We start from the raw sequence: 27,894 nt of genomic DNA on the forward strand, positions 1-27,894 counted from the left end.
TTCTGGGAGAAAATGTCCTCAGTGGGAAAGACAATGTCCTCTTGAGGGAAGAAAACAGGTCTTTCTTACAGCAAATGTCATCCAATTGGGAGAAAACCTGCTCTCTTGGGGAGAAAAGTGGTCTTTCTGAGAGAAGGTGTCCTCTTCTTGGCTGCAAGTGTCCCATTTGGCATTGTCATGGAGGCTTTTTGGGGAGAAAGCGTGTGGCAGTTGTAAGAGAAGGGGTATTTCTGGGAGCAAATCTCCTCTTTTTGGAAGAGAAGGTGAAATTTCCAAGGGAAAAGTGGCATTTCTGGGAGGAAATGACATAGCTGGGGGAGAAAAGTGGGAACCGGTGGGAAAGAAGATCTTGTACTGGAGAGCAACGGTGGTCTTTTTGGTGTGCCAAGTGGTCTCTTGGGGAGACAACGTGGTAAATAGGGGAGACAATGTCCTCTGGAGGAGTGTCAAGTAGTATTTGGGAGAGCAAACGTCAGGTATTTCTCGGAAACCGGCTGTTTCTGGGAGATAGTAGCAGACTTGGTTGGAAAATGACAGGTGTTTGTGAGAAAGCTGGTATTTTGGGAAAAAAAGGCCGTTTTTTAAAGAATAAGCTGGCATTTCTGGGAGAATATGTGCCATCTTTGGGAGAAAGCAGGTGTATGTGGGAGAAAATGTCGTGTATTTGGGAGAAAGCTTGTGTATGTGGGAGAAAAGGCCATTGTGATGGGAGTCAGTGTGATCTTGAGGAGTGGAAAGCAGTATTCTTGAGATGAAACGTGAGGTATTTCTAAGAGTCCTGGTATTTCTGGGAGAAAATGTCTTGTTTTGTTTTATTGTTTTTAATATTTATATATTTTTTTATGTTGCAATTTCAAGGAAACACTTCGATAGAAATTGCTTTTAATTCTTTTGGCATACATAGAAGATGCGAAAATGCACATCATATTTTCACATGAATGTAGTAACACAAAAAAAGTTCAAAGCAGTAACTGATACACTCAATTATAAAAGCTACCCTTCCTCTGCAAGAAATGTAACTCAGCCCTTGGGCTAGATGCCATTCTGTGTCATTGATGTAAACCTGGCGGACAGTACAAATACTCTGAATTTAAAATGGCATGACTAAAAATGGAGTCTTTCCTCTAGCTTTTAAGTTTTAAGAAACATAAAATATGTACGTATGCTTGGCAACTTTTCCTTTCATTCTATACAAACGTGACTCTCTCTAAAATAACTGTCAAACTAAGAGGGACTGTCAGAAACCTATCACAGGAGGTAATCTATTTGCTCAGGTTGCTGAAGAGCAATGAAAAAGTAGATATTGAGTTTCAGTTTTCAGCACATACATTAAAGTCCCATGCCTGTAATTAGGTCTCCTACCTTCCAAATAGAATTTTAAAAAAGTTTGATACATGATTATTTTAAATTATTTTTCTATAATTGGTTAGTGGTATTGTGGAACACATATTTAAGGATTAATGATGAGTAAGATTAGAAATCCAAAAAGTGTAAAATTCCATGCAAACTCAATTAAGTTTCAAGGACATTTCCATCAGAAAGAATGGGAATGAAGAAAGAACGGAGCCCCCAGGCTGGTTGTTGAGTGAGAATTACTGCTTACCCAGCATCCGTTTGCTTCATCAAATGTCCCCCATCTGCTCACAGAAACCTCTCTGAGATGCTTTTCTGAAGAATATTTGGCGGCATGTTTCCCAGGGCTGATGCCTAGAGGAGAGGGTTACATGGAGACTTGCTGTCTATCTTGATGGCAAACCCCTCCTAAGTAGGAATCCAGAGCTGGTGACTCACTTTGTAGTCTTGTATAGGTCTGGGGCAAGACAACATTATGGCAGTGGGGAGATATTCATGGTCAGGCTGGACAGGCCTCTGAGGTCTCTGACCTCTGTGGGTGTCCCTGTTCATTACTGGGGAACTGGACTCAATGGTCTGTAAGAGTCCCTTCCAACTCAAAAAAAAAAATTATATGATTCTATGATTCTATGAATATTCCTGGTTTTATTACAAGTACAAATACTGATAAAGCCTACATTCAAATTGTTTATTCCTTGCTTTTGGAGAAGCTAAAACACTAGCACTAAGAGTTTTAATCAACGTAGATAGCTTGTCAGTTGTTATGCACAGTGGTACGTGCACCCAGTTTGAAATTTCAGTGGCATTAATGTTTTTAATTTTTTAAGTGATATGGCACAGTACATGCAATCAACAATAATGAACATACCATGGTTCAGGACCCCTGATCTCTCAGCTAGTAATTTAAAATATTTTCATGTGTAGAGACAAGACAAGTATTATGTCCTAAATGGAGTCTAGGTCCCCAGCACTATTTCTCTCTCTATTTGATCCCTAAAAACAACTGTTTTCTTGCCAAAGATTTTGCATCGTTAAATCTCCTTTCTGAAACAATGAATATTGTGTAGTTGCAGGCCACTTTTTCAAACCTGTGGACATTCCCTTTGCTTCTACTTCTTTAAGCAACCTGCAGTTGCAATACACTTTTGCAGTACAGTCTTGAACCTCTTTATTCCTTGTTTTTCAGTCACCATGGGCTGTGTCTGTGCTGTCTTTGTAACCAGGACCAGGGAATGACCTCTTTTCTCCCAGTCAGTTTTCTCAACACATCTACTGGTGTGGATGAAGCAAGCAAAGGCAACAAGAAAAGCAAATACAATTATACTAGCAAGCAGGAGTATCATTTATTATAGATGATAATCACATGTTGGTTTGTCACTAGGTGTGTTTAATCAACGACTTTCTTTTTGAAATAAGAGTGAAGATAAAAGAAAAGTTCAAATAGGATTCCTACATGTCTCGTTTTCATTAAAGATTAGATCTGCTACAACACGATGAACTGAGGATAATATAATGTAACGTCCAAACACTTTTTTTCAAGTAATGTTAACACTGAATGAAAGGTATACAGGCTTCAATGAAATTAGGAAGTTGAGGCCTAGTTGAATGCTATTTGTTGTTGAATGGTATTTGTGACAGTGTTGAAAGAAATGGCTGATGTTATTGTAAAGTTACTGTCTGTCATCTATGAAAAACGGTGTTCTGCACAGGTCTGTGAGTGTTAGAAATGGGCTTTCTTGAAGAGCTGTCTTTATGGAAAAGGAGGCATTGCTTGCAAACTGGTAAATTGGGAAAAAAAAAAAAAAAGTAACATTTCTGATTTCCAATTTAGTTATTAGAAAATCCCCATCATCTCTCTTTATATTATATGAATACTCCATGGTGTCCTTGGGATGACAAGATGCCTGTACTGCTATTTAGATATGCACAAATACAACAAATCCATGGGCAGATCTTTCCCCTACTGCATTTTTTTAATGTATTTCTTTATTGCTAAACTAAAAGGAAAATAATAGTAGAAAAAATTCAATCACCTTAATCAGCACATGCAAGTCTTAAAAATCTTTTTCTTGCTCTGACTGGTTTGAGAGCCTATTGTACTGAGAAGCAAAAACAGATTACAAGTAAAACACATAAAACAGAATACAAGCATGTCTATTTCTAAGTTCTCTGGTACTCAAAAATCTAAATACCTATTCATGTAGCTGCATTCATTGCTTTAAGTCATTAGCCAAAAGTAAATACGTAAGGAGAAACAGAGACAAAATTGACTTTATAAGAAGAAAATATATTTTAATATTCAAAATATTCTAAGTCACCATGCTGCCCTTTGAAGACAGCATTCATGTCTCATCTTGATCATGCTGACAAGCATCTCACGGGTATCTGCTTTCACTTACGTTGATTGTACAGTTTAGTATCTGTAATACTGAAAAGACCTGATGGGAAATGTTACCTTCCAAATTTTGCTCTGCGTATATGCATTTCCTATTTAAACCCTCACTCAGCAAGAGAAGGAAAAACACTTCTCAGTTTCAGTGTAAGTGCCTCATGGAATTTTCTACAGGAAAAATATCACTTTAGATCTGTCAGACAATAACATTTTATTACCTCAAGGATGTTATCTGAACCTGAGGTCTAATATCTAAATGAACTGCAGTTCAGATTATTTGAGATTTAGCAGAAAGACAGAGGGATGGAAAGTTTCATAGAAAGATTCTATGGGGAGAAGACTCATTCATTTATTGTGGATAAATATGATGAAAAGGTATTCATATACCAAGTTTTAATAACTGTATGGTTAACAGGAGGAACAGTAGACAGCTTTGAGCAGTAGCTGACATACAGAACAGGAGAGTTGGAAGAGTAATATTTCCAAGAAGATTAATTTAATTTAAAGGCAGAATGTTTTTTGGCTATTGGAAAGTTCTCTGTTGTGTTGAGCAAAAGGATATATATACTGGCTGAAAATAAACCTGTAAAAGTGAGGTAATGCATTTACTAAAACAACAATAATTGCTATATCAGGATGGATCATATATTAAAGGCAATAAAACTCTGATTAATAGCTGTCAGGTTATTTCTTTATTTTCTCAAATATTTATTTGAGCGCAACATACTATAAATACTTTAAAGAAAATGTTTATCTTATATTTGTACATGATTGCACTCAGTAATACATGGAAGAGCAGCCACTGAAGTGGGAGGATCATAAGCCCAATGTATGTGAAGAGAGAGAGCAATAAATTTGATTCTTCTCAGCATTTTTCTGTTACAGGTTTTGAGAAACTTGTTAGATTTTAGTACCTGCAAATGTAAATGAAACCAACATAAAATACCATACATAACCTTATTACTTTAAATAACATAGAAAATATGGATTGGAAGACTCGTGTGCATGTTCTTTTTTTCTGTCTTAGACCTGAATAAAGCTGTAAAGAAGAAATTAATGCTCTAGTAAGTCACTGTCAACTCTTGCAAGTCCATTTGGGAGAGAATTTGACACTCCATTTTTTTTTTCTTGTTGTCCTTCTATTTCCTACTCTCCTTTCTGTGTATGTTTATTATTTGCCTCATTTCTGTGAAAACAAATCAGGCTCCATTAATAAAAGCAAAAACTGTTTAAGGCCATCCATCTTACTCATTCTCCTCAAAGGTTTGCTGCCACTTGTTCTATCACAGAGGACTGCAAAACTTTTTTGCTCCACATTGTTACCCTCTAAAGATAAAATGAATAAATTGCTTAAGAAGATGTTGAAAGACTCTTAATGGTGCATTTGTGATCATAACATACGTATTTGTGAGACCTAAGGATTTTTATTCATTCTATTTTTGTTCAATGTAAAATCAAGATTAACTTCTTAGATTTTCTGGACATCCTCGTTGTATAAATTTAATTTTTTACTCCTTTTCCTTGTACAACTTCTGAAATCTGACAGTAAGAACATTTTTATTTTTGTCTCAAACCTCTTTTTTATTCTTTGTCCATCTATTTTTTTTTTCCCCCTATGATGCTTCTTATAACTTTACCAATTACTTTGTGTTCCATTTCATTACGTTATTTATTTTTGCTTTTTCTTTAGGGCAGGATATGTCTACTGCTATGCATCTGCACAGTTCCTACAATGGAGCTTTGATCCTGGTTGGATTGCTTAAGTGCCATTTACATAAACGTGGTTAACAAAAATAGTAGTTTCAGCTTAGTATTTTTCATGCTAAATCAGGTTCAAAACTAGAAGAATAAAAGTTTTTTTGTAAGAAACATAAACATCCATGTTGATTTCATAAGTGAAACTGATTCTGTTTTTGAAGAGCGGAAGAAATTTAAATAATTCATCTGAAAGCAAAGTTCACTTCTGTTTTTATATTCTCAGAAGTGAATCATCAGATTAAACTAGCATGCCACAGTTTAGTGGTAAACCTCTAACACTACCAAATCTACATATGTAGATTTTGCTTTAATGTCACAGGCAATAGAATGTAATCAACTAACAAACAAAACAAGCAAACAGAAAATTCACATCCAAATAAACCAGAAAGAGGAGTTTATAGACACTCTGCAGAACTGTTAGCTGTGCTATGCTTTTCAAAAGCTGGAATTTGTCCTACAGACATCTCAGAAGTTGCACATCTGTCCAAGAAGAATCATTGCACTTTATTTCTACTGTACATGTTTATCTTATATCTTATTCTTCATTACTCTTATGTACTGTGCAAAATACATAAAGAAAAAAAGCAGTAATCAAACTATACATACTGTGAGCAGGGCTTTGTGAAGGCTGCAGTACTGTACAGAAGAAAGCCTTGAACAGATCTATCTCAAATTCAGGGTCATAATACATTTATTTCCTACCCACATTGCTCATGTAATCCACCAACTATTTTAGGAACGCCTAGATTCTTAAAAATACAGAAATTAAAGTGATTTCCTGATCAACCCTTACAGAAAGACACAAGTTTAAACATGAAAGCAACTATGAATGCTTTGGAGAGAAAAAAATAGAATGTAATGTTAATAATCCCTGTAATGTTAATAAGCTAAATAACAGTTTCAAAGTTTAGTATCTTGATGCTTTACGGAGCTCCCATAAAATGGCTCTGAGCCTTCCCTTTCTAATGATTTTGCACACCCACGCAACTTGCTCTGTGGGGATGGAAGATAACAGGATTTAGATCCTTGACACACTGCAATTGATTTAACAATAAATATTGTCCATCCTAGTTTTGGGTTACTATAAGATGAAAGCAAAAATGTATATACTGATCTACTGGTTTTCTTTTAAAAAACATTCATCTGATGCTGAAGGCTAATTCTGTAAAGCTGAAACTTAAATCCCAGCAGAAACAGGTTCCCAGATATTAAAAACAAACAACAACAACAAAAAAAATCATAGAAGTATGTATAATGAAACCTTTAGGCATGTGACAAACTTTGTTTTATATATTATATGATTTCAGAACATCTGTCACACACACTCACAAACTTTCCTTAGAAGGAGAAGCAGAAGTTTAGATGATGATAAAGTTATGTTCTTACCACATTAGAAGGTTCCAATTTCTTCCTTCTAGCAAGGTCAGTGATATTATTGCCATTGTAGTTGATGCTCTCCATACAGCCTTTGAAATTTTTTTCTGCTGTTAGAACTTGGCTTCCCAGAAAAAGGCATGCCTCCAAAGATTATCTTTGAATGTATCAGAAAATGAAAGACAGTTACTGGAGGACAAGGGCTTAGAATTTTTGCTTACTAGAAAAAGAAAGTATCAAACAAGTACTGGAAAAGTAGGAAAAAGTCTATGATGAAGTCATGACTGCAAATATTTTTGGTGGTAAATTGTATCTGTTATTAGGTTTTCCCAAATACAGAGAAAATATGTATCACAGTTACATATAGACTGTAACGAAGAGAAGGTCTCTAAAAGGAATGCAGTTTTAAATGCTTGGCAGAGCAAAATGTCAGTATTGTTAAGAAACAAGAATTTGTTGGCCAAAGAATGTGCTGTCTGTCTGATCTTGGAGAAGAAAAATCTGCCTTTCTTTACAAACCTGAATGCAGAAAGTTTGAGAAGTAAAGGTGCCCAGTAAAACCTATTTCAATATGTAGACTGAAACAAACATTAAAATAAAAAAAAATCTACTAAATCAAAAGGGAAGAAGGAAAGTGTTGCTTTATGTAGAACATCCATCAGTTTGGTAGAGTGTCAGAAGTGAGAAGTGGTTGGTGGTAAGTAAGGAAAATAATTCTTCTCTATTATGATGCTAAAACTAACTAAAAATTGATGTTAAGAAAAGAGAAGCAACTGGCACCTATAGAGAGCTTCCCTGTTATAATATTAGCCTAGAACATGGCTTTGAGAGCACAGGGTTGTCAGCAAAAATGAGTCTGAGGGCAGGAGGGAAAACGTGAAAGAGCAAAAATGTTACAGCATTTACAAAAATACATTGTTGGGGAAAAATAATTCCCTCCTCCCCCTTCACCCCCCTTCCACATTATAGTATGTATATAGTTATCTTAATCAAAAAAGTAACCAAGGAACAAAGGCTATAAAATACAGGTGTTGTGCTGTTTCCTGTTCAATCATCCCTTCCCTAGGGAACAATCTAAATACTAAATACTATTACTAAAATTCTGAAAAATGAAAGTAGTATTTCTGACCCTTATTACTACTTGGGAGAAAAAGGAGATAGCATATGAAGGACGTGGAATGGGAAACTCGAAGTTACTGTAGACAAATTGTTGGATAGCAAAAAATACAGTGAGTTGTGGCCAGTTTACCAGGCAAAACGTTTACTCTTTACATATTAAATTGCATGGACAAGACAGTGTTATACTACTTTGCATGCCCAGAATGGGAAAAAGCAGATTTCAATTCAAAACTTAAATATCAATAATAAATGGAGACAATTGTGAATTAATTTCTTTTTTATTTAGTTTAAAAACAAAAACAACAGCACAAAAATGTTTCTAAAAATCTGTTTTTACTCATGACTGGAAAATCCAAATGTGATTTCTATGCATCTCGTGGGCCTGAGATAAAGACAATTTAAAAGGAAAGAAAGAAAAAAAAAAGGGGGGGGGGATGCTATGATGGTAATGTTTAATATTCGTGTGGGGGGTGAAAGGTGTACTTGAGTTGCCTAAGCACAAGCTTCTACTGCTATTGGTGATACCTGGGGTAGTGTGCCTTAGTAACCTCTGCTTTCTGCTTGAGGAGGTATGCATCTCTATAAATTCTCTGCCATTTCTGCCAACACCATGGGAGTGCTGCAGATATCTAGGGGTTCTTAAATGTTGTTGTTAGGGGAACACGGTAATTTCTGGAGCTAATGGTAGCTCAGGGATCTCCAGCTCTGCTGACTGTAATAGTAGCTTGAACACCTAACTCATGTGCAGATATCTGAATTTAGATGTATTAATCTGAAACCAAGTTCCACCTGAAGAGTTTCGGTCGAAGAAACCTGCTTGACAAGTCTGTCCAGGTTTAAAGTGGGGCTTTTTTTTAGAGGTCAACACATACGAGGAGGAGCTGAGGTTGGCTCAGCGCAGAGCAGAGGAGCTGAGGGGAGGCCTGATGGCGGCTGCAGCTCCTCACAGGGAGCGGAGGGGCAGCGCTGAGCTCTGCTCTGTGTGACAGCGACAGGGCCCGAGGGAACGGCATGGAGCTGTGTCAGGGGAGGGCAGCTGGGGCTCAGGGAAAGGGGCTGCACCACAGGGCGGTGGGCATGGAACGGGATGCACAGGGCTGTGGGCACGGCCCAAGTGCTGGAGTTCAGAACTCTCAGACGTTGGGTTTGATTTTGGGTGGTGCTGAGTGGAGCCAGGGGTTGGACTCCATGATCCTTGTGGGTCCCTTCCGACTTGGGTTATTTTATGATTGATTTTTTTCTTTTTTTTTTTCTTACACGATAGGAAAAAAGCACCTGTCTGTTGATAAGAATAGTCACAACAAGGTCTAGCCAAAAACAAATTGTCAAAGTGCCAGATTAGAGGAAAAAAAAAAAGGAAGTGCTAAAGGTTTCTGGCAGAAGGAAATAGATTGTATCAGCTGCAAAAGTTGAGATTTCTGAGTTGAAGTCTGAATTGTGCTTTCTGAAGTTTAGTAAATCATGCTGTTTTGATGCTCAGATTTGAAATTAAAAAATGGAAGAGTCAGATAAGACTGTAATATATTGATGCATGTTTAAAACACAGAAGTACTTCCCATAAGCTTTACTTGTCTTGGTTTACCAGGTACCCAGGGAAGGAGTGTTACGTTATTAATACAAACAGTTCAGAAAATGGTTTAGCTACGTGCATCTTGCTAGTCTCTGCATTTATGGCAGCAGCAGTCTCATAAAAGAGGAACATCAGTATCATAAAGCACAATTTGTCTTTCTGTTTTTTCTACTTCGTTGTCACTTGTATTTCAAGCATCAAAATTAAGCTATAAAAAGTGAGTAAGCATACTGGTAGCTGTCCAATGCGCTATTATACCATTTATTAAATAGCTTTATTTTTATTTCCCAATTTTTAGGTTTAAATGAAAATAAGGAAAATAAGTGAAATAGAATTGGAAGAAGATTGTGATTTGAAACTGGAAGGAGTAGTGATTTTTCAGTATCAGAAAATATGGCTACTTCATTATTTCTTAATTCTATTTTATATCTGTGGTTGAAATTAAACAATGGTGTCAAATTGTAAAATGATAGGGATTAATGTTACTGTAGTAGTACAACAGGATGAAATGAAGCCCAGATTATTTAAAACAAAGACAGTTGCAGTAATGCTGGTTTTCCATGAGAAGCCAAAATAATAGCGGTATTTAAAATATTTAAAAGCTGTTCTGTCTTTTACATCCATTTCATTACATTCTTGTATAATTTTTTATGGGGGGTGGGGGAGGAATCTTGCCTGGAGAAGCCTTACCAAAAACTGTATGGAAGAATGAAAGTTTCAATGCTAACCATTATCATCAGTCTAGTAGTCAGCAGAAAACACTTTCTTCACGTGTTATTTTCAAAGAAGCATTTTAGGGCTGTGGGACTCTTAACATTCTAACATGATAACCTTGGGTTAAAGAAACTGTTAATTCCCAACGTTTATGAAATCCCAGCATTCAGCAGAATGCGGGGAGAATTTGCACAGGGCTGGCATCAGTTGATAGAGCTCAACTCCCCAGGCTTCCTTCATTTGTGCCTGCATCTTTAGTCTGAATAGCTTCATGCACCTCTGCTGTGCCTGCAAGGCTGAGATTAGTTTTGACTTTTGTGGAAAGTAAAGGAGAAAAAGGCATAAATCAGAAGATTTCAACATTTTTAAAAATATAAAATGCAACCTAGTGCAAAATATAAAATCTGTCAGCATTCCTCAGAGGTATGAGGCAGGTCAAAGGGATCCACAATCCACAAGCCTATGGATTGTATATAAGCTGCTCATTCAGTTTACGTGTTTGTCTTTTTCTTGGATGAGAAATAGTTGCTGTTTATTATTTCCTTAAATGCTACACAAGCATTTACTCATAATATCCAATCTGAGAACACCGTTCTTGTAACTGCTTATGAAAATCATAGATACAGAAATCAAAAGAAACTGTTTCAATCTGCTTGCATTTAAGGAAATAGGAAGTCTCTTTCCACCCTTGCGCATATTTAAGACTGTTTTCTGACAAACTGCTAGCTAAAGGCTTCAGTCTTTCTTTTTGTGCTTACTCCCTCAATGGAATAGCTGAGCTTTTGTAACTGTCCCTACTTTGAAGTTTTCTAGTGGATCCAGGTTGGTTTAAGTATCCTCTATTCCTCACTTCTTTCTTTTCTACCATTTTCTTCAAAAAGGAGCATGTTAAGAACATAAATTTCTATTCTGTTAAGAGTCTTCTCCTGCAGTTAGCTGGTTAGTAAATAATACTTTGCTTTCAGAAGATAGGAAATGGATTTGTGGTCATTCTAGATGTTTCTTATCAGGTAAACTCTCATATGTATGTGTTGGAGAAATTCTAATCAGTTCTTCAGTAAAGGTATTATGAAAGCTCAGACAGACTGTTCTGTCATTATTTACCAAGAGATCTGTCTCTTCCTAAAAATAAACAAGACTTTTTGAATTAGGATGTAATTTCCTTTTAAACTGAAAAATTGGAGAAAGACATTTTCTCAAGGGGGAACTGCAGTGGTTGGAAAGAATCTCTGCAAGTCATTGAGTCTAACAAAGCTGGTTCCCTACAGTAAGTTACAGGAAAACGTCCAGATGAGTTTTGAATATCTCCAGAGGAGACTCCACCACCTCTCTGGGCAGTCTGTTCCTGGGCACTGTCACCCTCACAGTAAAGAAGTTCTTCCTTGTGTTCAAATGGAACGTCATTTATTCCAGTTTGTGTCCCCTGCTCCTTGTTCTGTCATTGGGCTCCACAGGCAAGAGCCTGGCCCCATCTGCTTGACTCCCACCCTTTTGGTATTTATAAGCATTGATAATATCCTCTCTCAGCCTTCTCTTCTTCAGGCTGAACAGCCCCAGGTCTCAGCCTTTCCCCATACAGGAGATGCTCCAGGCCCCTCATCATCTCTGTGGCCCTCCACTGGGCTCTCTCCAGAAGTTCTGTATTTCTTGAAGTGAGGAGCCCAGAACTGGACACAGCACTCCAGATGTGGCCTCACCAAGGTAGAGAAGAGAGGGGAGATCACCTCACTCAACCTGCTGGCCACATTCTTTTTAATGCATCCCAGGATACCATTGGCCTTCTTGACCACAAGGCCACATTGCTGGTTTGTGGTCACCCTGCTGTCTACAGGGACACCCAGGCCTTTCTCTGCAGTGCTTCTTTCCAGCAAGTCAGACCCTAACCTGTACTGATACATGCAGTTACTCTTCCCCAGATGTAGGACTCTGCACTTGCCCTTGTTGAACCTCATAAGGTTTTTTCTCTCCCTTTCCACCCTGTCCAGGTCTTGTTGAATGGCAGAAAGATAAAAACTGATCAATGCTTCTTGAGGGAAATACCCAATGTATTTTAGGTGTATACAAGATTATGTAATACTGTGTGAATGTTGTTATGACCGGGTGACAGTTCACCGATCAGTTCACAGATGTTTTTGCTTCTCACTTGTTTTTACAAAATGTAAATAGTATTCATGAGAAGAGAATGTGATTGACTTCACTTCTTCTAGCAAAATTTTGGCCTTGGAGCTTTGTATCTGTGCAGACTGGAACCATAAGTCAATCACAGAACTTGCCACATCACCATTTGCTTTGGTAAACCATCACCACCCCCTTATTCAATATTCTTGAAGGTTCCCTTTTAAGTGAATTCAGATCTGGTCCAGTTAAAATAAAGGATGTTTTATTTTCTTTCATGTACCAAACCGTAATACCAAACAGTTCCATTTGTCTTAAATACTCTATACAACTGCAGATAATTACAGCAACATAAAAACCAGCATTATGACATACCTAGAGGGATTCGTTTGACTTGTGTTTGGTTCCCAGGTCCCAAGATGCCAGTATCTGGGAAAGTGGCAAATGGAAATTCAACTGTGCAGAGGAACAGGAAAAAACCCTATATCTGTATATCAGCAATACAGAAATAATTGATAAAATGCTCAGGAAACAAGCTGTGTTTAACCAGCACTGTCCAATCCAGCCTGTTGCAGGGTCCACGACAGCAGTGAGAGGAAAGAGCAGCAGACAAGACTCCTCTGGCTTGTACCATGGTATTAGTTCTAGCACGCTTAAGTTCTGCATTTGAAGTTACATTAGCAAGCCTGATGTGCTTGGCAACAGCACAACATCTCACTCCATATGTAACGTATTTTCTGTGGCAAAGAACTTCTTTGTTCATAACTCACGGACTTTGCATGTTCATAAAAGCTGTTACATACTTTGGAAAGTTCAGGCATACCTTCAATCCTCCTCTGTATTCGATTCCTACTGACTTCATAGTAACTGCTGTTCCCAGCAGAGCTCAGTGACAGCCGGCGCAGGATCGGGGCTGAATTTGAGGTAGCAGTCACTGGCTGAAAGGAATTCCTGTAATATGCTGCACTCCCCGAAGTACGATATTCAGTGGAATTTCGACGGGCTGGGCTTGACAGATTTACTGAATTAAGTGCAGAATCCATAGAGTCCTCAGAAAAGCGATGCTCTTTGGAAGTGCTGTTTTCTTCTATACGTAACGTTTCTGCTACAGAAAACAAAAGCATCAATCTGTTCAAAACGATGTTCAAAACGATGGGCTTTGTAGCTTTGTTACTTAATTCCTTGCTATGTTCTCTTGAAGATAATAACAAGCTCCAAGCCTGTTAACAAGTCTCCTGTGAGACAAGACTTACTGAAGAATAGTCATTCTCAAGTAATCACTGGTCCTTTACTACATTAAAAAATTTCCAGTAAAATGTCTAATAGACAAGTTTGAGACAGTCTTCCATAAATCATCTCAGCTGTATATGTTAAATATTATGAGCAGGATGTGGACATAAGGTTTGATTTTTTTTTCATTGTCTGATATTAGCATTAACACATATGCAATCTCAGTCAAGCATTTTCATTATCTTTCTTAATGGTTATCTTCTGAGAATTTGTTTAGGAGTGCATTATGTTTCTATTTTTTATAAATATAAAAAGAATTTTTTAACATAAAAAAACCTCTCATGTTAACTAGCAAATGTTTAATTTGTTCTACACAGTAGAGGGAGTCTCTAACTTCATATGCAAGAGGACAATTATCATCTGTAGATCTCCATATGTTCGGAGACAATAGCCATCACAAAAAACTGAAGAGACTACATGCAGAGCTGCAGAAGGCTGTAAATCCTAGACTCACATGCACACTAACACAATACAGTCTGATCACAATGCTGCAACTACAAGTCGTTAAACATCAGTGGGAACACCACTCCATTCTCTCATCATTGTGTGTTCTCAGCTCCACTTGCACTAGGCCAACATCTAGCCTGAGGAAGAAGTTGGAAGCCTGATGCAAAAATCTGCATGAAACAAATGCTGCTTTGGCAAGAGAGTTAAGAGCTGGAAAATATAGCTAACAGGTTCACAGAAGTGTAAACTCCACATTACCATCTTGAAAATTACTCTATGAAAGTTATAAAACATATGCTAGTGGAGCAGCATATTCTTGGGGGGTAACTGGTACAATCTGTGAAACAAGTTCCTAGAATATGCTCTTTATTACTCTTCTTATATGACAACTTCCAATAATTTCTTGGGAAAATTCCAGAATTAAATAAAGGAAGAGTATTTTCCACAAACAAACAAACAACAGCAACAAAAAACACACAGAGAGCTTTTTAAGCACGTTTAACTTGTTCTATTAGCAATTACGTTCTCTCTCCTGAAGTCTGTATAAAACTGGAGTTTAGTGAAGAACTTGAGGTGTATTTCACAGTTATGATCTTCAGGCAACATTACCCCAAAGTGGAACAAAGACACCCAGAGAACCGGTTCCCTACTTAGTGAATTCAGTAAAGCAAGACATGCAATCCACCATAACATCTTCTATTAAACACAACACTTGTGGCAAAAAGAAGCTTTTAAGTCCACAAGCCCTTCTCTTTCAAGTACACAATCCTCAAGACAATAATGATAAACTTTCTAGTTTGATCTGTATCAAAAAAGCAAAGCAGTGGCTACTGAGGTTTTTGGAGAAAGCAAACTTTTATTTGTCGGCTTGAAGTAGCTGCAGCAACTTGCTAAAAGGAAAGCAATAGCCATCTTTCTATAGAATTTCAGAGATACTAACAGACACAATCAATGATAAGCACTATAATATTAAAGGAAACAAATGAGAAAATTAGATCAGTAGAGAATGAGACCACCAAATGAAGTCTCAGTGCAAGACTGAAAGGCAGAAGTAATACTTCAAATGGCTACAGAAAAGCACTATGAAGGAGTCCAAAACTTGTAGATTGAAACTTCATAAGTTTTTAAAGGTATGATGAAATACTGGAAGCAATATTCCACACCAGAAAGTTTCAACAGGAGTATTTCAGCAAATATCAGCCAACTCCATACAATGTCTTATGAAGGAATCTTTTTATAGTAATCAAGCAGAGATCCCAAATACATCCGTTAAATAATCATTTTTTGTCACTCTTTCCATGATCGCTCAAGACATAAAGGGTTTTAAATTGACTATTTTACAGAAGAATTTAATTGCATTTACTCCAATTATATCCCAGGTTTCTTTCTGATACTACAGATCCTAGTTAAGCAACTGTAAATAGGGATGGCAAAGAGAAACTCTGCTTTGATTCCCAAGACACTAGCATTTGAGCTTAGAATCAGAAAATCATAGAATGGCTTGGGTAGGAAGGGACCCTCAAAGATCATGAAGCTCCAACCCCTCCACCATATGCAGGGCCACCAACCTCCCTATTAAATATTAGACCAGGCTGCCCAGGACCTCATCCAACTGGCCTTGAACACCTCCAGGAAGAGGGGTGTCCACAGCCTCTCTGGGCAGCCTGTTCCAGCACCTCACCATTCACTCTGTAAAGAACTTCCCCTGATACTCAACCTAAATCCTCCCTCCCTCAACTTAAAGCCATTTCCCCTTGTCCTGCCATTATCTTAAGCTTATCTTAACATAGCTCCTCAGGTCACATACACAAGGTGGGAAAACTGGCATACTTCATAGGATGATCATCTTTTAAAGTAGGTGTTTCTGTCCAGCAGCTATACTATCCCAATCCACTCCCTTTCAATTCATCTAGCCTCCCTACAAACCAACCCCAACTGCAGTCTTGTTATTGAAAGCACGGTAACAGGTATGAGAGCTGATTCAGAATTGGTGTCTGACAAATACAGTTTTGCAATTAACGGAGCAACAAATGACTCTTTTCCTACTTCGACATGTGGAGCAGATGCGAGTAGTAGAGGGATGGAATGAGAACAAGTTTTTTTCTGTTACAAACAGAATTCACATTCTTACTCTCAACTATTCCAAAATTCAACAGATTTCAATGCTCTCTGATTTAGGTTTTGTAACAGAAAACTGAACATCCCTCATCTGCTTAAGCCTTCAAAGAATGCTTCTGCCACTTCAGTTTTGTTAGATTTGTAATATGGAATCAGCACTCTCTTGACCTTTGCCCTGTGAAATAAATTGTTATGCTGCTCCTTTAATGTATTTCCATCCATTACTGCATGGATGGCATCACATCTGCAATAGAACCCAACATTCACCACCAAGTAACCAATCGATGCCTTGTAAAAAAGGGCTGATCTGAAATAATAAACACATTTTCCTTACTCTGTCTTGTATCTGAACAGGTATTAACCAGACCCAGTTGTACCACAGCACTGGTAAAATACTGAAAGCAGAAGGCACTGCCATGTGATCTTATGCTGTAAGGCAGGCCCTGTAAGTAATAACTGAAGTTTTATTCTCAAGTCAGCACCAGACACCAAGGGTTCATACATGTATGAGTCCCAATTCGGAAGTTCAGCTTTTCAAAAACCAGAGTTAAATATGTTAAAGGCTGCTATTTAATGATTTCACAATGCAGCAAGCTGTTAATGACAGGTAAATTCAGCAGAAGTAGAACTTCCATATGCAGAAGATCATTAACAACATCAAATTTACTACATCTAAGAGCCACTAACAGAGCCCAGTAAGCCATATCAATTTTATCTACAAATATCAGTCTTCCAGAGGTGAGTTTTTGCACACTTGAAATGTACAAAAGATCAATGAATAATTGTCTCACCTGAAGCTGGAAAGCATCAGTTTTTCAAGTTAATTTGGTATAGACTTTCTGCACCGAACGTTTACTGTTTCAAGACCTCAAGAGGAGATGAGCAATTGCTTGCGCATCCGTTGTTATAAGTCTAGATTACAAGTATCTGTGTGTATATGTAGATATACATGCCATAATTATTATGCTTTTCTTTTTCTCTATCTCATTTTTTCCCTCATTTCTCCTCTCCATCTCACTGAGATGGGGGCAGTGAATGAACAGCCACGTGACGCTCAGTGATCTGCTGGGTTAAACCCCAATGCATCACCATATCTTAAAGAACTTGCACGCTGTAAAAGATTTCTTCTTTTAAGAACGTTGCAACAAAACGTTGCTGGCATGCCATACAGAGACTTCCTAGCCTAGAAGGAAAAAAAAAAAACGTCAAGCAGCAGCTATTCAGTTTGAGATGTAAGGATAATTTATCTGTAGGCATGGCATTAATATGTAGCAGAACTAAACCTATTCCTCAATAGAGGACATAAGAGAACGAACACTGACCTAAGAGACCAGGGAATGGGAGAAAGGAGGAAGCAGCAAATTTAACATGTGGAATCACTTGCCTGGAAGCTAAACAGATTAGCTGGAAACTTTTCACTCACTTGGTTAAGGTATTAAGAACACAAACATTATGTATGGATAAGATTATGAGAATGACTTGAATTAATAAAGCTGATACTCCACTCATACTGAGCTTACTTGACAAATGTATAGCTTGTATAGCTGCAGCTGTTGAGATGCACAAGCTCTGCTTATTACCAACAACCTAACTGTACAGTGTACATGTAATTCAACTTAGCTATTGCTAGACTCTGATTTAAGAACTGTTCAGAAAATCCTGGACTCCCAGTGATATAAAGTATACTCCACCAGGACTATCTTAATAAAGTAGTTCACAAACATACATTCTTGACTATGCTTAAGGAGTTACAAAAGTGATAGAACTGAAGTAACCCGCAGTGAGATTCTTTCTCCCTACCCTAGGTTCACAAACAAGTGAAGAAACAAAAAAATTAGAAACATCTTCACATACCAGTTATCATTTCCCCTCCATGATGGCCAGATTTCAGAAATCCAAAGACTGTTTTGGATTGATAGGCACAATCCACACAAGCTTGTACAGCTTCTTGAAGTACCACGTTGACAGGACCTGGTCCAAAGTGATCTGGAAGCTCCTGAACCTTTTTCTTATCCAGGTGAGGCCCAGAATTTCCATGCTTGTTGACATAAACACACTCTGAAAAAGAACAAGCCATATTTATACAGAATATTTCTACTTTCTTCACACCTAGTGCACACAGAATAGAGACATGTTTCACGTGCTAGAACTGCATTGTTTCTTAAGTCCCAAATTCACTCCCATCTGACCTCTAAAGCCTTTCCATACCCTGCTAACGTACAATGCTATCACAACCTGCATCTCTACTCACGCAATAGTCCCAGCAAAGCAAGAACTACCGGTACATGCTCTAAACTACCAAAAATCTATTCTTAAAAGTTGTCCTTGCTGCCCTATTTTTTCTCAGATTTGAGACGATACAACAAACCAAACCCTATAGCATACGCCTGCTATTGGTGCCCATTCTGAAGCACCCACACAGCGTTAATAATGTCTGTGCACAATGGTCAGTATCTGCTATCTTCAGCAACCATGCATGTATGATTTCCACACTACAGTTTGACTTTCAGTGCTAAACAAAAGAACAGTACTTACCTGGAAACTGTGCAAAGTGGTTTAAGGCTTATCATGAAAGTAATCAAATAGGACTATTGAAAACAGAGACAATGAAAAACTATCTTTCAAAAGGAACAACAAGGCAGAAAAACATGGAGAAAAGCTGTAACTGAAGGGTTTTTCTTTCTTCTTTTTGGTCTTGACTATCACATGACCAGGAATGCACAAAGACATTAGTACAGGTTAAATCTGTGGTGACTAAGCAGACAATCTAAGTGATACGTAATAGAAAAGACTGCTGCATTTTCTCAGCTGTAGTACCATTCTGGCTTAGTTAGAAGCATAGATTTTAAAAATGAAACATTTCTATGAAGTGCTTCACTGATCTTGTGTCTTCATGCCTATCTGCTTAGTCTCTGATGTCTGCAAATTGGAGGAAGCCGCTTTGTATGAACAAAGATACAAATCAGCAAAAAGAGCTTTCATGACATCTTCTGTCTGACCTCAATAACAGCTGAAAGGTTTATTTTCCTAGGAAACACATAGGTATTTTCCCCTCATCCATCATTGAAGTTGGGATGGAGAAGAGCCTGACAACTTCTATTGTAAAAACAGTTTTTAATTTTGTTTGGGATACTTTTGACATTTAACATAAGTTATGGGCTTTTTTAGAAAGATCTGAGCTTTCAATTGACAACCTACAAATTGTTTCATTACAGAGTTACAAGCCCCTCAACAAGCCAGCTCATTAAGTGGCTTATTTTTGTTTTGCCAATGCTTTTTAAGATACATTTCATTACATTTTCTCTTAAGTTTGCTTGTTTAAAAATAAGGGAGATATTTCCCCTGATTGCTTTTACTTGGTTTAAATGGACTTGCTTTTTTAATAGAACACTGAAGAGAGACAAAATCTCCATTTTGTGTTATTAAAGTCAAGCGTGCATGAAAGCAAAATATCATATGAGCTTTTAGCTACATCAAATCCCATTTCATACATCAGAGAATGAGACAGAAATGAAACAATTGTACAGTTTCCTCCTTCAGACAGAGCGAAACTGACAGGTTTAGCAGATGTGTTCAAAGTCTCTGTGCCCCAGCACTTCTTGTTTTAATGCAGGCATCAAAATACCAGTTCTACAAAGTAACACTGGCACCTACAAACATCTTTTTAAAAAAACGTAGTAGGTGAGTAAGTTCGCAGATAGTTCATTCACAATCTTGAAGCAGTTTCTTTGAGTAACTGCCAGGTTTCAAACATTTTTTCATCTGTGTCAGCTTTCTGGGACATCACACTGAGTTGTTGTAGGGGTTCATTGTAGTCTATCTTCATGAGATATTTTTATTTTGACATCCTTGCTTCTTTTGAAAATGATGTAATTTCCCTGCAAAAACCTGCAAAGCCATGCATACATGTATGTATGTATATACGTATAAAATATGTATGAAAGCATAAGTATAGCGTATATATAAAAACATGTATGCATGCATGCGTACATACTATATACTGTAGTATATACATACATAACTCTCTCTGTTTCTAAAGAATAACGAGAATTTAAATATTTCCTGGCTTTTGTGACCAATTAATTCAGATTAAGACCCATAAAAGTAAACAAAGGATGATGGGTGTGCCATCAGCAAACAAGCTTGTCACACTGCTGGCAAATGGAAACAGGCATGACTCCTTACTCATTCTTCTAATAATCCTGTGCAGAAATTGTTGGCTTTGCATCCACTGCCGCTAGTTAGGTGAAAGTGCTATGGATCCCTTTAGCTGTAACATTCTGCCATTTTTGATATTAAAATGAATTTGAAGAAATACATCAACTTCATCTATAAAAGGGTTCCAGGATCAAAATGCTCATCAGGGTACAATACGCGTACCGACTTACTTACAGGGAGATTTCTTATAAGAGAAGCAGGTCTAAGACATCTGTTTATCTCCAATTTAAACAACTTAATTTAGGTAGAATTATGTGTTTTACAGCTATTCACGCAGTTGCTTACTAGAAATATCTGATTTAATTGCAGAGATGTTCTAGACCTAAACCAGGGTCTATTTAAGACAGAGAAAGCTCTGCATTGACAATTTTTATATTTGTTGCGGTTACATCATTGAAGTGAATACATTGTGTTTATATTAAATTGTAAGAAGAACCATTTTTAATAAGCTTTAACATTTTAATTTGATATCCTCTTCTGATTTAAGTGTGGCCTTATGACTCTCCATAGAAAAAGATTATTCTGCCCACACTGAGGCTAAATGACAAAACCCCAGTAACTCAAAAAAAAAAAAAAAAAAGAGAAAAAAGAGAAACAAATGACTAATCTCAAAAGCCTTTGGAAATATTATGCAAATATACCACAGCAAGAGAAAGTATCAGATGGGATGAGTCACATCAACAAGTTACCATGGTTTGACAAGTAGCAAAAGCAGAGTAAAACCACTCTTTCCTAAGTCTCTCTGTGAGGTTTAAGCTGACACGCTTCACTTCACATCTGAGGCAGACTACAAATCGGCACGAGCTACTGCACCTCAGCCATGGCACAGGCAAAAGCTTTCCTTGTCCTGGAGCCAGCTGCACAGAGAGGCTCTGCTGCTCTGGTCCCTACCACGGCTGCATTTTATCCAACCCATTCCTGTGCTCATCTGAGCCCACGATGAGTCAGTGCAGAGAAGCTAACTGCAGATATCTCCTAGCTTTGCCAAAATGTTTTCTGTGCTTCCCTGGGTCAGCTCGTCACCTCATCAGCAGGGAGGCTTGGGATGCACTACACGGACAAGGAGGCAAGGAGAGCAGGAGCAGAGCAACTTCTAGGGGCAGCTAGCCATACATTCAGTTAAACTGTACCATCAAAACACATCCTTGCTCTTACAGTCATTAGCCCAAACCAAGAGTTATTAGAGTTGCTTCCTAATCCTTATCTCCTAATCCATTTCAAGGGAATTGTTTTTCTACTAAATAGCCATACAGGAAGCTTCAAATGTCACCTATCTGCCTGAGTGATTTCACAAAAAAGACTGACATGTTTAGGAGAAAGACTTCTTGAACTTGCAGTAGATCGTCCATAAGCACAAAATCCATGCCACTGATCAATAAATATCTCCATTCTCAGCTGTCAAGGGCTATAGACATACCAGAGAAATACACTATACTCAGTCCTTTTGACTAACATACGTAATCCTCATATGTATTACAACACAATGTAATCACCTTCAGATGGATGAGCATCACTCCTCGGAAGCTTAGGGGAAAGGGGAGCTGTGTATGGTGGAGAGTCCTGAGAGTATCGTTTAACACTTCCGTTTTCATGTATTTCTTCTTTTGCTGCGAAAAGGAAAGATATCACCAATTTATTATGGTATAAAAATGCTCACAGGGAAAGTCAAAGTACAAAAGCAAAAACATACATCAAGTCATTCACCAGGTAACAAATCCATTTCACATAGAATCGGTCATTCAATACAAACTTCAAAAGCTGAAGTAACAGCTTAGTTTATACTATCATCATCCAAATTTCCAAATTTAGGCTACTTTCCTGAAAAGTATTAAAGCAAATGACTTTTATTTGATGAAATGAAACAAATACAATTTCTCTACTGGAAAAAAACAAAACAAAACAAATAAAAACCGAAATACCAAAGCCACCACAATATTTTCTAAAGCAGCACCTCTAAGACTGAAACTGCATTGATGTCAAAGTTTTCTCAGCTATGGCTCCTGATAACCCTTGGACCGGGACTCGTAATACCAGCACTGCAAGCCATTTGATGGGAGACCCTGAGCATGTTATTTCCCTCTCACTCTATATACCCCCAGAGTACCAAAACTCACATAAAATGTCACAAGCAGCCAGCTGCAAAACCCACCTTCTCTACTAGACTGTATGCTGCAGAATTTAAAATTTTGGAGCCGCCACTGAGCAAGGTGAACAAAGAAGGAAGAAAAGAGTATTTAATGTTGTAGGATAGGCTGAACTGAATCATCTCTCAGAGCAAGCCCCTTCTTATAAGGTAGTAAGCATCTTTCTCCAAGGTTATTTTATGATTCAAACATAAATTGAACAGGCAAAATGTGAAGTTTTGAGTCTGTTCTTTTAGTAACCCAGTGGTACAATTCCTACTTGACCACAAGAAAGAGTTAGCAGAACAAAATGATCTCTGCACATGTGGTATGAGCTATCCCAACCTGCCACAGCACTTGTGCTCTGGAACGAATCCTCTAAGAACTGAAGAGTATTCATTTCAATCAATTAAAGTTATAGCAAAGCAGATTAAAATGTTAAATTTCATAAAGTAACCACACTTATCAAAAATATCAGTACTTGTAAACAACAGCTGTTTGATAGTACCTGGTTTGTTCCTATCGTACTCCGTGGGACTATGTGCACACCCCATGTAGGGGCTGAAAGGCTGGCTACTGAAAAGATTATCGCATTGGAGACTGTGGCAGAGTTTCTCCAAGAAACGTAGGACAAACGATGCACTGTTTACAGAAGGAAGATTGATGGCATGCTTCTCCCCATCAAAGGAAGCTGCGAATAAGAAGAAGCGCGGCTATACGCATAAGAAGTCGCGCGGCTCTGCCCTCGCAACTCCCCCCGCCCCGCGCACGGAGGCGGCCCCCAGCCGCAGCCCCCAGCCGCTCCCCCCCTCGCGCAGCGCCACTCCGGGGTGCCGCCTGCCGCAGCGACGGCGGCGGGGAGCCCTCGCGCCCAGAGGCGGCCTTCCCGGGGTCTGCCCTCTCCGCCCCCCTCCCACCTACCTGAGGGCAGCCGGCATCCGTCCGCGCGGCGGCGCAAAGCCGGTGGTACCGCGCGCGCAGCCTGCCTGCCTGCCTGCCTGCCTGCCTGCCGCCCTCCCTCGGACGAGGGTCCCCTTAGACGAAAGCACAGCCCCAGCCCGGCCGCTACCGCGAGGGACCGCGGCCGGAGCCCGGGGGCCGCGAGGAGGGAGGGCTGAGCGCCCGGTGACAGGTGAGGACGGCCCCCGCGCCGCTCCCTACCTCGCGCCGCTCTCCTCGCAGCCGGCGGCTCGCTTACCCTCGACCGCCGCCGCCCCCTCGCTCCGTTCCCCCGCCCTAACGCGGCGTTCAACGCGGCCCCGCTAGCCGCGAGGCCCCGCCCCCCGCCCCGCACTGACGGCTCTCTCCGCCAATAGCGAAGAAGACGGCCGTCCTCGAGCTCCGCCCTCACCTCCTTCGACCAATAGGAGCTATCCGTGGTGCTGCCCCTCCGCCTTCCCGGCAGGCTCGGTTGGCTCGCAGCTGCCAAGGAATTTGAATACTGCTCTGTGCCAGCTCTTACAACCAACGTGTCTGGTGAGAATATTTAGAGTAGTGTAGCATGTCATGTTAATTGCAAGTTCATCACAGCAAGACATCACTCAGTCTTCCCTGAGTAAATGTAATGTAGTTTGTTCAGTGTCTTCCAAAGGCTGATTGTTTTATAGAGTCTGTGGGATTTTCTATACACTGTATTCTCAGCTATTATCTGAAAATGTAATGGCAAAGTCAAACTGCCTGGAAGATGAGGATTTGACAGAGTCAACTTCTTTGAAGCCCCTGTCAGAGCTATTATGTTCATTCTAAATTCCTGCTAACCTGCTGCACTCAGTAGAAACTAGATAGTAGCTGAAAACAAATTCCAAGACAAGTTTCCTCTTCTGTTTTTTACTGTCAACACTTGGCAGCATTTTGTTTATTCCCGGTAGTTACTTAAGCCCATTCTCTGAATATTTGTGCACATGTCATAGGTTAAGCGTATGCTCAGCTTCACTGATGTTGCTTATGTGGAAGTGCATGCAGGCTTGGGGCAGCTGTGTGACTCCAGTTAGAGATGAAGAGATCTTGGGCCTGTCAAAATGCACGACATCTCATATAGCAGACAGATGATTTTAAGCTTGCATATTAATTGATATTTCAAATTCATGTTTTTCATACTAGTTGGCAGACTAGTGCTGGCAGCTATCAAGTATGTTCTGTATTGTTAGAATATACTCTGTGAATATAGGGGATGGCTACACATTTGTGACATAACTTGCTTTTTATGTTAGTTATCAGCTGCAATAATAGTAAGTTTAATTTACGTGTAATACTCCTCATTCCAAAGTTAAAATGTTTATTAATTGAGAAGTAAGCAGTTGTCACAGCAGTCAGAGTAGGAGATAATGTTTCAGATGTGAATCTGAGAACGTAGACTTGTTTTTAGTGTTACCCTTCTTGATTGCAGGATGGGTGTTGACTGAAGTGATGGTGCATCTTCTAGCAAATATTCATAGAATCATAGAATGGCCTGGGTTGAAAATGACCACAATGATCATCTAGTTTCAACCCCCCTGCTATGTGCAGGGTCGCCAACCAGCAGACCAGGCTGCCCAGAGCCACATCCAGCCTGGCCTTGAATGCCTCCAGGGATGGGGCATCCTCAACCTCCTTGGGCAACCTGTTCCAGTGCATCACCACCCTCTGAGTGAAAAAATTCCTCCTCACATCTAACTTAAACCTCCCCTGTCTCAGTTTAAGACCATTCCCCCTTGTTGTATCACTATCCACCCTTGTAAACAGCTGTTCCCCCTCCTGTTTGTGTGCTCCCTTCAAGTACTGAAAGGCCACAATGAGGTCTCCTGGGAGCCTTCTCTTCTCCAAGAGAAGAATTGAATAGAACAAATTAAAAAAAAAAAACACAAATAAATGTTGAATTAAACCTCCCTCCAACCATTTGCCACCATTTTAAATCTGACTGCTTTGTATGTTTTGAGGTGAGAATTGACATCAAGTTATAAGAAGCCAATTTTGTGCTTTTTGAGCTGTTGTTGGTTAAGAGAATGGCATTCCTGGTGGCTTTCTCTGTTCTTTTGGCAATACCTTCTGTGCTGCAAGATGCTTCTCCTTCAAGACCTCTCTAATTGTGCCTGCACAAAGAGTTCCCTTTGGAAGGGAACTCAGAGGGCTGTCCAGTTAGACCTGCTCAAAGTGGTGTTTTCTCTTTAAAAAACCAATGAAAGTACGTGTGTGTGTGTGTATATATATATATACACTCACATTCCTGAAATGTCACTAGGATGAAGTGGTGTAAAATTTAGATTTTCTTCTCTCTTTATGACACTTCTTTTTTTCTTTCACTATACCTTCCTTGCTTTAATGACATTGCTGCGTTATCTTCTTTAAAGCACTTGGAGGGAGAATTTCAGCCCAAAATAAGCAATGGTGTTAGGTGCGAGCATTTTATCTTTCTTTGCGAGTTGGATTCCGGTCTCCTCCTATTTTTTTTCTCCCATGCTGTTAATCTGTAGTGTTCACAAGATTGTCACTGCTTGTTTGCTTAACCTCTGCAAACATATTTCCAGCCTTTTTTGGAAGATGAGGCTGGAGCTGACAGTTACTTTAGCAGAGTCCCTTGTGATAGAACAAGGAGAAATAGTTCCAAACTAAAAGGGGGGAAACGTAGACTTGATATTAGGAAGAAGTTTTTTGTGATAAGGGTGGTGAAGCACTGGCACAGGTTTCCCAGAGAGGTGGTGGTGGGTGCCCTGTCGCTGGGAACATCAAGGTCAGGCTGGATGGGGCTGTGAGCACCTGATGTGGCTGTAGGTGTCCCTGTTCATTGCGGGGGAGTTGGACCAGATGGTCTTTAAGGGTCCCTTCTAGCTTAAACCATTCCGTGCTGTGTTCCCCATTCCAGAATGTTGTTATCTACCTACATCTTTAAGATTTAAAAAAAGAAAGAAAAGCCGCAGAAGAAAAAAACACCGCTGAACAAGCCTGTCACCAGAACTAAGCCTAGTATGAAAACACCTACACTGAGTCTATGCTCACTTGAGAAGTTTCATACTTTAAAAACTTGAGCCTACCTTATGGACCTTTTCACACGTTCCTGATCCATCTGCTTATCTAGCATAGCTTCTCCTCCATCTCTTCACACAGTCCTGTGCTGCTGAAATGCAAACCGCCTTTGCAGTTCCTTTAATGGGTAGTAATCTTTCTACTGTACGTTTTCTGTATTTGATACAACACAAGATTTGGGTTTTTTTCCTTTCTCTTTGGCATTACAAAGAGATTTGTAAAGTACAAAGGATGTTTTAAATTACATGCCATTATAATGTTTTTAAGCAGACATTATTTTTCTACTTAAGTTTGAAATCTTGTTTGGGTACAGCTTGTGTTCCAAGATGGTTATTTATGGAGCATGATAACTGTACATCGTGATGTACAGTCAGTGCAGCATTGATCTGGCAAGCCTCTAGACTGAAGCTACTAATTCATGTGGTATTGCCTTTTATAAAATGGAAAACCTTGAAGAGTGAAGCAGCCAGTGCTGATGGAGTGTTTGGTGGAACAGGTAGGACTTGGAAGTCTTAATTTGGTTTGAGAGGAGCATCTTATGCAGCCGCTCCATCTGTCCATCCATCTGTCCAACAGCTCATCCTCCCACCCTGCCAGTAACTTCTGAACCACTTGGTCAGTTTTTGGGAGAGGGGCAGTGTTCTCCAGCTCTGGTGAGCCATGCAGGTCTGATGGGAAGAGGCGAGTGGTTAAAGATGGGACAAGAAATGGGGATCACTGTGTGGGTGGGACTGTGTGGGTCTGCACTCAGATTCTAGTAACGTGTCCTTATGTTACTTGCTGCTTTTTGCCAAACTGCTGGGCAAGGTGAAGGTAGTAAGGAAAGCGGAAATGTTGTGAAGTTGATAATAATTTGGGGATGTTATTCTAGAAAGCAAGTAAGGGTATACTCGTGGGTGGATGTGGGATTAAGAGCTGTGGAAGCGTAATGCAAGTCTGTAAAGAGTTCTTATGTTTAAAGGAACTGTAGGAAGGGTGCTCGCTTCAAATCTACCATGAAGAGCAAGGAGTAAGGAGAGAACTGTAGGTGGAATGTCATTTGATGTACGTGGGTAAGAGGTTATACATATTTCTGTCCCTGGTTTTATAGGGTATGAACTTGATGCAGAGGAAGAGTGGCAGCCAAGACGTGCTTTTCAAACTGAGAACCTCATTTGTAGAACAGGGGTGGGTAAGCACAGTGATATGAGTTGGAATCACTGAACTGTTTCTTGGAAAACATGGAGGGCTGAAATGGCACGTACAGACACCAAATTGGTTGCTCGACTTTCTTTAGAAACTACTTTTAACACAGTTATAAATAA

The 27,894-nt window shown here is 39.2% G+C and overlaps 1 protein-coding gene across 1 annotated transcript; it reads right to left on the minus strand.

Annotated features, from left to right (window-relative positions):
* Positions 1-16,916: 16,916 nt before the first annotated feature.
* On the minus strand, positions 16,917-23,913 carry LOC149917677 (sex comb on midleg-like protein 2). The gene is made up of 5 exons (XM_090140202.1): positions 23,753-23,913; positions 23,100-23,282; positions 21,962-22,075; positions 18,105-18,308; positions 16,917-17,433 (listed from the first exon to the last, which is right to left on the minus strand). Exons 2-5 carry the CDS (start codon positions 23,143-23,145, stop codon positions 17,429-17,431), a joined length of 369 nt encoding a protein of 122 aa, XP_089996328.1. The 5' UTR covers positions 23,146-23,282; positions 23,753-23,913; the 3' UTR covers positions 16,917-17,428.
* Positions 23,914-27,894: the final 3,981 nt, after the last annotated feature.

Source organism: Phasianus colchicus, chromosome 5, assembly GCF_987193195.1.
Source record: "Phasianus colchicus chromosome 5, bPhaCol1.hap1.1, whole genome shotgun sequence".
NCBI classification, from domain to species: domain Eukaryota; kingdom Metazoa; phylum Chordata; class Aves; order Galliformes; family Phasianidae; genus Phasianus; species Phasianus colchicus.

Bases quoted from the DNA above. Each gene is read 5' to 3' on its own strand.
- LOC149917677 (XM_090140202.1), bottom strand. From the start codon at position 23,145: ATGGGGTGTGCACATAGTCCCACGGAGTACGATAGGAACAAACCAG. The intron at 22,076-23,099 runs GTACTATCAAAC...TCCTTTTCGCAG, and splicing joins GTACGATAGGAACAAACCAG to CAAAAGAAGAAATACATGAA. The intron at 18,309-21,961 runs GTGATTACATTG...GTTCTTTTTCAG, and splicing joins TGATGCTCATCCATCTGAAG to AGTGTGTTTATGTCAACAAG.